The sequence below is a fragment of the Dermacentor andersoni genome, chromosome 3 (assembly GCF_023375885.2).
Source record: "Dermacentor andersoni chromosome 3, qqDerAnde1_hic_scaffold, whole genome shotgun sequence".
Taxonomy (NCBI): domain Eukaryota; kingdom Metazoa; phylum Arthropoda; class Arachnida; order Ixodida; family Ixodidae; genus Dermacentor; species Dermacentor andersoni.
In genome coordinates, this window is record NC_092816.1 from 172,448,831 (window position 1) to 172,462,280 (window position 13,450).

At 46.7% G+C, this 13,450-nt stretch overlaps 1 protein-coding gene across 5 annotated transcripts in view; it reads right to left on the minus strand.

Annotated features, from left to right (window-relative positions):
* The window catches only part of LOC126524455 (monocarboxylate transporter 9-like), a 93,735-nt gene that overhangs the window by 9,201 nt on the left and 71,084 nt on the right, over positions 1 to 13,450 (minus strand). For 4 of the 5 annotated variants that reach the window (XM_055067323.2, XM_055067324.2, XM_050172765.3 and 1 more), the window contains one exon: positions 1,060 to 1,231. In XM_055067323.2, the coding sequence (XP_054923298.1) occupies positions 1,060 to 1,189 (130 nt within the window). In that variant the 5' untranslated portion in view covers positions 1,190 to 1,231. Of the gene's footprint in view, positions 1 to 1,059; positions 1,232 to 11,801; positions 11,912 to 13,450 lie in introns of those variants that run through there. The other variant, XM_072287356.1, reaches the window with a different exon arrangement.

Genomic DNA, 13,450 nt, shown 5'->3' on the forward strand with positions numbered 1-13,450 from the left:
ACACGTTGCATTTGCAAGCGCCTGAACTAAACAGCGCCACTATATTAAGGAAGGCTCGGGATCGCGTCGGCTGCGCACCTCGTCAAAGTCGCATCTCGTCGTCTGCGCTTGCGCGCTTGCACAAGGAAGCAACATGGAGGCGCCCGTTCAGTTACCGATTTCAATGCACGGGCACTACGGGGAGCTTCTCCTCTGTAGTTGGTAGTATTAACTTTACGGCATTTGGTCCCACGCGAAGATGTGGCAGGTCATTTAGCGCTTTATTGGAAATTGCTCGGTCGTGGGAACCTTTACAGGACACCGATTAAGTGCACCTTATTTGATTCAATTCTTGCTGTACAGAGTGCGGACATTGTAAGAGAAGGTGTAATCGTGTCATGATTGCTTGTGAAATGCAGGCATTTTTACACTACAGTTTGGCTAGCGTCAAGAGTGGTTGCATGTTATCTACGTAGTATTTACGCCCAGATCGCAGCCCCCAACCTTACGCACGAAAGGAAAAGACATGCTGTCCTCGCGGGATTTGCCGCTTTCCTCACTGATTGAGAGATCGTAACATTTTTTGTTAATGAGCCAAGTGGCTTTGCAACAACCTGGCAGATGTTGCCAGTGTCATCATAGTATCTCTTATTATGAGAACAAGAGCGAGTTTACGGCATAATTGTATACCATTAAATGTCACGAAATAGAAGGAAAAGAAATACAGCTAGAGTGCAAGTTCGCAGCTTTGCGCTAGACGAAATGATATCCTATTATTTCTTCCCATGAGAAAGGAATGTGTGTTCGTCGCAACGAAATAATAATGTATAAATGTAGGAACTCATTGCACATTTTAGGAACGCGGGAGTTATAATGGTTTTACCTGGCGAATACCGGTAAAGAGCAAAAATTAGGAATAACCAACAAAGCAAACAGTAAGCCTAAGTAGAGCGCTCAATAAGCACTTAAAATTGTTTATGCTCATTTATTACAACAAGTGGCTCATCTATATTATTACACTTACGCCAGTCGAAAAAGCAAGTACTTTAATGACTAGCGACAACAGCTCTTTCGTCCTACCTGCCGTCATCCAACTGTGCACGCTGTCCGGACCATAGCGAGGTATTCCCTTCTTTCCGTTGCTCGGAGAGGCGGCTGCGGGCCCCTTCTTCTTGTCGGCACAGGCGGTCGTCTGGTCCGCGACTGTCATGGCGACCACGGAAGACAGGTGCTTCTAATCACGGGCCATGCACTGCAGATGACCGTTAACGCGGTGAAACACGCGAATAATTATTTCAACGCTCTCAGAGCCTATCTACTACGACCTGCGAGTGCCGCCAGTCGGCCGTATCATTGAATCTCGAATCATCACGTGGAGCAATCTCCGCAATGCGCAGCGCCTTTGTCGAATGAGAACACGTGGAACGGCCGCCGATACACCACGTCAATTCATTTCTGACGGACCCTGCTTGGTAACCAAACATTATCCACGCTCCGTCTTGCCTGCTCTGTTTGGTACGGTGCCAGCGTTATTTCACACTATTGAGCAATTGTACTGTCACAAGAAGTAACATGTTCCGCCCGCATATGTGCAAGACGCCCACGAGTTTTTGCTGTAGGAGCCTTCAAACTGTCTGCACTCTTCCCTGACTGCCCCTCTAAGACGTCCTGTCAGCTTACGGACCAAACTCGCCGTAAGCTGGAGACGTGCGCGTAAATGGGAATGGGGGTGTAGCAAGCTTGTTTGGTTCTGCGCCGTTGCGCAAAATTCGTCTTCTATGACAGGGCGTGGAGGGACAAAAAACGATTGCTCGCCCGCTGCGCCGCTTCGTACGCTGGCTCTCTTCGGTGCCCAAGCAACGGCAGGAGAGCCATTCGGGTACACAGGTACAGAGAAACAGAGTGGTGGAAAGAGCGCGCCTGCTTGGCAACGAAATCGACTTATACGAGATGCTCCGGATCTATAATACAGGGTGTCCCAGCTAACGCTAGCCAAGCTGGCAGACACAAGTAAGAAGTGGTGCAGTACACAATTATGAGAACTACGGTAGTCGCTGCCAGCCCACTTTCACTCCCCAGATAATTTCTCCGCATGAATTAGCCGGCTATTTCAAGAAAAACAATTCATAAACTTCTTAATTTTTCAATTAGGGGCGTGACTTCCGATTGCAAATCTGTTATCGTTTCCTTAAAGATCGCATTCAGTCATTTTCGGCTCGACCTGCCGCGCTGGTTTAGCGGACATATGGTGTTTTGCGAAAACGCCCGTGTCGCGTGCATTGTGGGCACGTTAAAGATACTCCGGTGGTCAAAGTTAATGCGGCGTCCGTTGCAACTCCGGTGACCGGCGTTCGTTGCAACTACTGCGCGCCGGATGATAAAATCGCGGCTTTGGCACGTAATACCACATCAAGCATCATTTTCGGCTCGCTATGTCCTGCGTCAATATTTTTTTCCAAGCTTTACTGGTAGCTTGGGAAATGGAAAGAGCACCGCGTGAATACGCGCCCCTATGCCGCAGCACCAGTAACCCCAAATGTGATTCGAATAATCTCACTCGGCTCTGCCTGGGGGCTTATTCTCGTACGGTCGCTCATTGGCTAGATGAAGAAGTCCGGGTGAGCTAATTGGATGGTTGAGCACTACGTCACGCGGACGCGATATTATCGCAGAAAGTGATCCTCCGAGAATGCGGCCCCGGTCCTCGACAATCGCATGGAAGCGGCAAGCTGTCGGTTTTGGTGTTTGCCTCGGCTGATCGCGAACTGCGAGTTCCGGATAACGATCGCAGCCTACATGATGATGGGCAGTGCGCTGTTGTTAAGTAAGCTTGTCAGGTGACGATCTGTTTTTATAACAACATTTTTTTCTGATAAGACCAACTGCTGTCGAAAAACATCTTTTGAAACTGTTCTCATCAACTCAGGTGAATTCGCAAAAAACTGATATTCAGTATCGGTATGGCAGGATGCAAGGGCAGGGCCAGCGTATAATTTTTAGAATAATTGGATAGTTCAATAAAAGAAGATACGGTAAGACCGGCCCAAATAGAAGGGAAGAAATGTGCAAAGTAGAGAGATAGAGACGATAATCAGAAAAGAAATTACGGTTTGCTATCCCTACGCGTGGGGATCGGGGAAAGGGGGGTGCATAAATATAAGCAGAGAGAATGAGAAACATTAGAGACACGATCACAGCCGCTCGCAATTACTGCACACTATAACAGCAGTGTAGAAAGTTTGGCATTACAAACACCAATTGGGTCTCACTTGTTGGTGAAGGTCTGTTTCTCTTGAAAAATATAGCATTGCCTTCTTCGTTCTCGGCTGCTATGGCTTAAGAGGTCCACATTTCAAAATTGCTTTTTTCGAATATCATGTGTCGCCAACGAGACCTAGCGCATTCGCGTGCGACTGTTTCCAAAATTCATCAAAGATGTCAGCCTATAAGTCTATAGACTGTTTATTGAGTAATCTACAGATGTGTCAATAGAATGTTCACAGACTATATAGACTGTCTACAAAAATTTGGAGCGTGGACAACCACACAAAAATTGTTTCATAATAAAAACACTCAATTTTAAAACACCTTCAATGTGCCGCAGCTCACACAACTGCATGTGTATACTTTTGTGGAAACATCGCGAGACAATGGCAGCCACCACTAACAGGCTACGCACCAAGGGCGTGGCCTGCTAAAACCACTACCTTGCGGGAACCCCCGCACAAGACAAATCTAGAAGTGCGTCACAGGACGGGCTCGGCAACATGCGTATTCGGAGTTAACCAACCGGACCTTGTCTTTACCACTACACTGGCCTACATGCCGGGTGAGGTTGCGCTATGTAGATTATGTGACAAATGGCTTACACGGCGTTACACAAAAAGTTGCTCGGCGGTAGCAATGACGGAATTACAAAAAAAAAAAAAGATAATCATTTTTATGGCACATCTGTTGGCTTAGCATGGAACAAAAATAAATCGAAATAATTGTACTTCATACGCAATACGGATTGAGAGTCAAAGCATTTCAGGCCAAGAAACAGTGCTCGTCTTGTGTTCTGCCCTTTTTTTGTTGATGTGGTTTTCTACGCTGACCCGAAGAATGGAATACAAACACACACACAAACACGCGCACGCGCGCTCAAAGAGAGAGCTGTATAAGCTGATGTGTGAGTCCTTTAGTGACCAAGCGGAAAGTACAGGTGGGCGAATACCAAATTCTTCAAATACAAATATAGTATTGAATAGTCAACCGAAGACGCACGTAGCTATTTACAGTGAAAATATTTATTTCACTGTTACTAGGTAGTATACACCTGAAGTGACTAGTGCAAGGAATTATCGTTATCTATCAGAATCGAATTATCAGTTTTATAGACAAGTTCCCTAATTTTGATTTAATAATTGCGCCAATAGCCTCTAAACATATTTAGTGCCTGTTTACAAACGCAATGAATGGCTGGCGTAAAACGCTAAATAAATGGTTGCGGATAAAAGATCAGAAGTTGTAGACAAAAAAAAAGAAGAGCTGCTGAAGGACTTGGGTGGCTTAGACACACGGAGAAGGCCCGTTGCACACCCACAAAAAAAAAATACCACTGGTCATAGCGTAAAATACAAATGTGCTATTTAGCTAGTCTGTCAAAGGCACTATTGGCAGGCTCCAAACAAAAAACACAAGTTGTCATGTAGGCTCCCAAGGCGAAACCGAAAGCAAAATTTGCGTTATCAATTTTGTTACTGCACTGGTTCGAAATTCCTTTCGTAGTTTTACTTCTTGCAATTTGCTACGCGTTTTTTAGCAAACGCAGAAAGCAACAAGATGGCAATTGTCGGTTGTTGCGAGATATTTTCTTAGTTTCGAATATTCGAAAATACCTAATAAAGCCAAACGCCTTAAACGAAGCGCTTCGCACCTCCGAAATCTTTCATTACGCAGGTCACTCCCTTGTAAATATCGGGTGCCGCACCGTTCGCAATAGGGCAGGCGAAGCAATTTACCTAAGTCAAAATATTCATTTACTATGAACTAAATACATATTGTGCGAATTAATTAAGTCTCCAATATTTTCCCGCACACTTCCTGCGAGGAAATGCGCGACTGCAGCAGACGCAGTGTCATCGAGGTTTGAGGAATGCTCATCAGCGGAATTGGTAGTTGAAGCATGTTACAGCTCAAGATTGTCGAGTGATACTATCGCCTGCCTCGCCAATATTCAAATCAAATCAAATTTAATGTTTTATTTCTTGGTAAATGCACAGTGTCTTCGTCACTGCTACCCGTCGTCGATATTTGCTTTCATACGTTCCTTGACGGTCCCAAACATGTCGTCAGTGCTCAGTTCCGACGAGATAAACGCATCGGTTCAGAGTTGAGGGGGGGGGGGGGAGGGGGAGGAAGCTACTATGCATGGCTCCTAAGGCGTGTATACCTTCCCAGACGGTATTTGTTAAAGCGTCCAGCGGCGCTTCTTAAGCGCACCGCGGCTGTGTGGTGGCTGCACACCGAAGCGGTGCTGTCGCTACGTGTTTTTTTTTCTCTTTTTTTTTTTACCACCAACAAATCAACTATCGGGGACTCCGATATCCCTTCGTGCAGACAGGCCAATTTGCTGTAGGGGCGTTCGCAATACACATAAAGGATATTACTTTGGACGGTAGTGAGAAAACCTTCATTGTACAAGTCATTTTGTTGTAGAGGCATTCGACTGTATAGTTCCTTTTCGAATACAAACGCCAACACTTAGTTATGTTCGATTCGTATGTTAAACTTCGAGTATTCACCCACCCTATAACAGAAACCGTTCGTGAAAATGGGCAATGCAATCGACGCAACTGTATAAGGGATGCACAGGCAGTGAGGTGTCGTGTCGAAAAAAAAGTTATAAGGGGCGTAGCGTCGCGAAACTACGCAATCAAAGCAGGCTACGACAGCATTTCCCCGTACCGTTCCTATATAGGAATGCAAGTATCGTGGCTAGGAGTCGAAACACCAACCTCGTACTTGGCAACAGAGCTCCATAGCCAGTGAGCCGTCTCGCGGCCTCTTTCTGTCTTTACCCTCATCCATTGATTCGAAGATGTCATACGGTAGTTGTAACCCTTTACTGATGACTGTTGCGTACAGTCAACACAGGCAACGTACAGGCAACATTCCAGAATATTTTTTTCTTGTATTTCTCAACAATCACTCCGTATCTTATAACAAGCTCCACATTCGTCTGAAAATCAAATAACCCTCGTTTGGATCCCAGCACACGCCGGGGTTGTCCACGCGCACCTCACCAACCTCAATGAGGCTACACACTCCGTAGCACGAGGACTAGTCAACCTTGCCGGAGGCGGTGCAGGTGCGCCCGCAGGACGCGACTGCCTTACAAGGTACAACGACCTTGTGAAGTCATTTTACCTCGCAAGAAGAACCTTCCCCACCCCTCACCGCAACTTAAACAGAGCACAGGCAACCACCCTTCGCCTGTTACAAACCAATACACACCCCTCCCTCACAGGCTATCACATCATACACCCCGTCATCTACCCGAGCCAGACGTGCAAGATCTGTAAAAGTCAATCAGCAACACTCCCCCACATGCTATGGGAGTGCAAACAACAATACCCAGACCTTAATCCTGCGACCCTCTCGTGGAGGTGGCACGCCGCTTTGCGCAGCTCCCATCTCGACGACCAAGTCTGGGCGACTCAGCAGGCCTACGAAGCGGCGAAGGCCCAGCCAACTAAACTGCTGGTTCTCAATAAAGTTCTCTCTCTCTCTCTTGTTGAGTTTCGGTATTGAGTACGAAGTGTCTAGCTACATATATTCAGCGAACACTGGATGAAAGTCAGAAACCGCCACTTGTTCATTTATAGCAGGGATACAGAACGGCGAAAATTAGGTTTTGAACGCGACTCGCTCACTTCTCAAAGCACGGTAAGAGGGGACGGGCCCACTCAAGATCTGCGGCTGCAGTATTGCCATGCACGTGGGGTAAAGAAAATTAAGTGTTCGCCTATGGTTCACGGCCGACGACAGTTGTCTGTAGATGATGATGATGAAAATATTTTTTATTTACAGGTAAAGGGAAATTGAGCTCGTCCGGGGCTCATGTGACGTCTTCGCTGATGACTCGTGCCCGTCGGATCAGCGCCCGGCGGACCTCGGAAAGGCCGTCGCGAAGAATGCCTTCCCATTGTTCTGTAGTGCCCGTTGCAAGAAAATTCCCAACGAACCCTTAATAGGCTTGGGGTGAGGCCTACTTCCTGTTTTCTTATTTTGGTTGCCCTCCTATCGCTGAAAAAAATTTGCGCAAATGATTTCACGAATATGCTTATTCTGGATGTGTTTCTCACAATTAAATAGGAAAGAAACATTTGTTTCGGGCACTCATAGGTACAGTAATTAAATGGCTTCAAAAGCCAATGTACTGCTTAGTCTTGAAAAAAAAAAAAGCTGTTGTAAGCTTTCTTTTTTTCATCGTTTTAGTTGCTCGAAATATGTGTCTGCATCTGCAGAGCCACTATTTGGTCTGTTGGTAGCGACGTTCTACTCCTGATTCTTAGAGAAAATGAACCTTTTGAGTGATAAAGCGTGCCGCACTATATGCTCCGTTTTATACATCAGTGCAAAGCTGCGGAAGCTACGCAAGGAGTCCGGTCACCAAAATGTATAACTCCGGGTGCTTCCGTCTATGTTTCGCTGCGCAGCAGCGGCGTCCGCACGCGCGAGCATGCACGTGAGGCTGCCGCGACGGGCACTGCAGTAAAAAATAACGAAAAGCGAATTCATTTAAGGCAAGGCCTTTGTTTCTAAGGGTAAATACGTTTCTTTTTTTCTTTCATTCAGAACTAGGCTTATAGACCCTTTCACTGTTCACAAAGATAGGCCCTGGACGGCTTCCGGTTTTTACTCACTGACGTAGCCCATTAAATCTAGCGAGTAACATAAGCATTGGCGGCTATGTTGAGTAGCAGAAGTGCGTTAAAATCTAAGGCCGCAGACTTTCAACACTTTTCCTCTATACATAACGACATATTACAGGTCAAGGTTGCCGTAAGCTGTAAAAAACATTTTATGCATTAATCTTGAGGCGCAATGCGCATGTCTTTTATCTCAAAACTTAAAAATAGGCTTTCCCCACAGTGAAAGAACTTAAAAACACGCTTTGTGTTCCGGCGCAGCAGATTGATAAGGCCCGTGACCGGAAGTTTATTGGGGTCACTCTCCGCTTCTGTTATCGCTCGAGTGAAACCGCCTACGTAAAGAAAACGTTTGCGAAAGCCGGGTCAAGAAACGCCGAACTATTTCTAAGTGCGAACACGGCCACTGAAAAAAGTATCTCTAGCCTCCACGGCGTTGCGCCTGATGTATGAAACGGAGTATAGGCATCACGGATAGCTTGGCGTGTATTCTCGTATAAGCGGTAAAGAATCAGATCACGATAATGTGAAGTTCTGATGCGTGTTTTTCTTGATTTACGAGCTGAGTAGAAACTCTGACGCATGGAAGCACTTCAACATTCTAGAAGGCCACAAACGGCCACATGTGTTTAAGGGTGAAAAAAAAAAACCAGCCATTTTGCTGCATTTTGCAAGCAACATGACGGTCAACAAAAGCTGCGCACGAGGTCACTGTTTGCACGTCGAGGAAAAGTTTGAGTCTAGCGTACTAATTCAATTTATGATCCTCTAAATCGGCAGAACCACAGGAATTGTACATATATATATATATATTTACACGTGAACTCGTTTATCTTTTACGGGTGAGCCCTTTTACCGTCCACGAAATGTTATCGCTCAGCGCAGGACGCGTCTCCATGTATCGGAAGTTTCTAGAATGTTACGATGGTTCCATCCGCTGTCTGTTGTCGCCGAACCTTGTGTAATCTGATTGCATGTATGCGCGACGCGAATGGCGTAGAACTTTGTGGAAGGCATGCGGGTCCCAGCGATTACTCTTGAACATTCGACGACTGATCTATAAAAGCCGACGCGCTTGACCCGCTGATAAGATTTTCGACGATCACCGACTGTGTTCGCCCCTGTCGCCGTTGTTTGAGTGTAGCCTGTTTTTGAGGGCACAAGTTCACCCAATAAAACGCTAGTCTCATCTTTCCCAGTTCGGCTGCTTTCTTCACTGTCACTACCACGTGACAATATATATATATATATATATGTACAATTCATGGCATACTGCCTACTAAGGAGATTTTCAGTGCTTATGCGATTACATTTAATGTTTACTATGATGTGAACAGGGATTTAATAGGTTTCGTCTAATGACGTCAAAAATACCTACCTGTACAACTTTGCGAAATCAGCTCAAGTATGTTGTAGGACGTAAGGGATGGGGCTCGTTATATTTCCTATAGCTTTGGGTGCGACGCAGGGGATGCATCGTCTATGTGTGCGTGCGTGTGTCTGTGTGCGTGTGCGTGCGTGCATGTGCGTGCGTGTGTATGTGTTCGTGTGTTGCGTGCATGTGCGTACGTGTGCGTGTTGCGTGCATGTGCGTACGTGTGCGTGTGCGTGCATGTGCGTACGTGTGCGTGTTGCGTGCATGTGCGTACGTGTGCGTGTTGTGTGTGTGTGTGTGTGTGTGTGTGTGCGTGTGCGTGTGTGTGTGCGTGTGCGTGTGCGTGTGTGTGTGTGTGTGTGTGTGTGTGTGTGTGTGTGAGTTAGGACACCTGTCCAAGCTCTTCCCGCACTCGCTACTACAGCGTTGAAGACACTTTATCCGCTATGCAGATAGCTTTGATTATGTTAAAGCTGGTTCCGCCGCGACATCAGCTCGCAAGCACGGTGACACCAGCACTAACGTGAGTATAACGACACGTTCTGCGCCTCTCTTCCAAAATTTAAAACCACGCGAAACGCTGAACATGAAATATTTTCTGAGTGCGCTCTTCAAACAGAAAGCATGCAATCGGCTCTGATACAGCTAGAGAGAGAGAGAGAGAGAGAGAAAGGCAAAGGAAAGACAGGGAGGTTAACCAGAGATTATCTCCGGTTGGCTACCCTGTACTGAGGGAGGGGAAAGGGGATGCAATAGGTGAGAAAGAAAGAAGGATAAAAAAAAAAGGGAAAAAAAACCTAAGCACACACACGCACGTACACACGAACTATTTCTGTGGGCACTGTCACGCAACCCGCAAAGGCTACATAGTAAACAAACAGCTACATAGTACACATAGTACAGCTACATAGTACACAAACATATGAAGCTGGGACTACGCAGGGATTCTGTACTGCCGATGTGGCCATATGCAGGGGTACGTTCGTTCGTAGCTGCGTTTCTCACGTAAAACGCGTTCCTAGGCTGAGAGACGTGGTGAAGTTTAGGGGTGCGACGTGAGTTCGTGTGGTTTTCACCAAGTAGGCGGCGCAACGGTGGCGAGGCTGATGAATCAGCTGATGTAACGATGTGTACTTCTTCTACACATGTGTGAGTGACGGGCTCTATCCCGTGCAGAATCTCGCAAAGAAACCACCACCGGTATGCAAATATCATCGCTGCGACAAATGCACGCCTCCAAGTGCAAAATTCTATTATTTAAGCGAAAATTTCCGCTTCATGCCTCAGCGGAGTTTGGCGCGTCTGCTCGGTCGATTTCTAGTGCGATAAAGTTTGCCTGCCCCGAAGACAGTGTAATCGAAACAGCGCCGATGCCAGAGACAACGTAATCGTCGATCGCGAGGTGGGGGTCTCCGGGCCTTGACTTCTTGCCTCGGCTGGCACGTATTCAGTGTCCCACAAAACGCGGTGAAGAGCGCGAGCGCGCACATTAACAACATTGCGCGTCGGTACGAAGCCGTATGGCACAATACTCCTGCGATGCGAGCAGGAAGTGAACAGCTGTGAGCATGCAGCCAACAATAAAATGAAATTCCACGCAGGATGTGTCTATTTGCATATTATTTATTCAGAGCGGTTTAGCAGTGTTTTATACTTTGCCATCGCTGTGAGTACTTCGTCTTTTGAGCAAAACTGCGGTGATTATTATCTTTATTGTACAAGGTGAGGTCCATAGCGGTTGTGTAGTTGTAATGCACGGGCGCGTACAAGTGTGACGCGGTAAGCGATTGAAATGAGGTTCTAGCCGAGCGCTGACACTAATGATGCCAAAAGAATGTAATTAGAACAGTCTCACGCGCAAAGAAGGAAGCTGGCAGAAACAAAATGTCAATACCTATACACAATCCGAGCGTTCATAGCCTCGTATATAAACCCATTAGAAAATTAGGATCTCGCGAAAAGACATGGCAAACAGTGGAGAAGGAAAAAATGGAAAGAAGGAAATGAAAAAGTAAAAACAACAGACACAAACAAGAATGCGTTATTTCAGGTCGTGTAGTTCAAGCGCGCTGCATCATTTCTATCGTCGTATAAATTCAAAAGATCCGAATTCGGCGCTATGCCTTCGAAACTTTCATGTAACCTGTTCTCCGTTATGTCTCCCGAAATCAACCTACCCCCATGTTCGACAATGTTAAGGTTTCGGAGGAAAACTTTCGACAAACAAAAAGCCACGAATGAAAAGGAAGGCACACAGGTAATATAATTTAATTGGCATGCGCGAGGCCTGCACCTTAAGTAACCTCGCTAATCTATAGCTGCAAATGAAGTACTACGGGAGGCTTATGAGGAATACGGCACGAGAATCATTGGAACTATTCGTCTGCAATATGCTACAGTTACAAAACGACCACTCCTAATGCTTCAATAACCCCTCGCCACCTCTTTGACGTTCACTAAAGCAGAGTGTGGTTTTAACCCAGAATAAGTAATTCCCCTCTTACTAGGAAAACGAACGGGCTTGTACTCACGGATCTGCTCTTCGGCGACACTCGTAGTCCAAAACCAACTGAGGTTCCGTGCGCGAATGCAGAAAGAAAAAGTCCCAGTGAAATGCGTCTAACGTATTGTTCGGGCCCACGGCCGGGTCTTGGCGGGGCACTGACCTGCCCAAAGGATGCCGTCCGCAACTGTCTAAACATGCAAGCGCGTTCTGTTTCCGCCGAGTCAGCCGACGGCACGTTAGCGGAGATGAGGACAGAGACTCGCTATGAGCGCGAAGTCTTGTTGCCACCCACATCATGTGCGGAGAGTGTTGGGACATTTCCATTTCAGTCATTCCCGTTTTTACTCTCCACGCAGGCTTATAGCAGGCAAGCGCCGAGTACGACGCATTGTAGACAGATCAAGGAAGAGGGGCTCGTGAGAGCGGATCCTGGAGGTATCGGGGCTTTCAAAATCGCCGCGCTGTGGACGCGGCCCGCCCAAGAAGCAAACCGGACGCTACACTCGTAGGAAAGTAAAAGGGAAAAAAACAGAAAGACATGGGAAGCAAAGAAAGAAAGAAAGAGAGAGAGAGAGAGAGACAAACGAATGTTGCAGCGTGAAACGTCATACAAAACGACGCATTCGGCAGGGCAGGCGAGGGCACGCGTCTACTAAACCAGCCGGTCCGGTGCGGCTGCGGCGCTCCTACCCCCGCCTCTTCCCCTCTCCCAGTGCTCCCGCTTCACTTGTACGCGCGAGGACCGACTCGAACGCGCTGTTGTTTCTGGAACGGGAAGTGGGCTTTTCCGTGGTTGCACGCGTTCTGAGAACGCGTGCATCTGAGAACGTTCGGCGTTCTCAGATGCGTTTTCCCCGCTATTCGTTGGAGAAGCGGTCGTTCGTCGCACGTGTCAGGAAGCCGCAAACGGCCCGAGAATTAGGCTCAGGCCGTGGATAAAAAAAATCGGGGTAAAAACCGTGCTGTTGTAGGGGATTTGTTTTTCTCGTTTCTGACGCTTGCTACTTCGTGGAAACTTAAAGGGCAAGTGGTGTAGCTCGTGTTTTCTAGTTGCTCCATGCGCAGACACTCTGTGAAAAAGAAAGAAAAAAGGTGCCTGCGCTGACCTTTCGTGTCTTGTTTTTGGGTCCCGAACGTGCTGTACATTGATGTGTTGCACGAGTTAAGCCATCGTGTACTGACATTCTTACCGTTCGGACATATACACTGTCTCGAGAGCAGAAAAAAAGTATAAGCGCAGTCCTTAGCCATTCCTCCTTCATTGTTCGCGATTCTTGCGGGAAAAGTAATATTGCACGTACTATGTCATTTAAACGGTTCCGCACTGATGGCAAAATGTTTATTTATTTATTTATTTATTTATTTATTTATTTATTTACTGAGTTATTGATTGCTTGATTGATTCTTTATTGGTTTATAGCCATGCATGTGATGGGAGGCGAACGCAAAGGCCATTCAAGTATGGCTTGAGGGAATACTTCGCCCCTATACTGGCAAAGACAGCAGCAGAGGCACACACATTTTCTTTACATTGTCCTACACTTTGACGAAGCGTTAAAATTAAACACATCAATAGTTAGCGCACTACACAGAGCGCCATGCGTTAGCATACATCTCTTCACATCAGCACCAAGCACCAGCGCAACACTTCATTACAACGTACGCATTGTAATA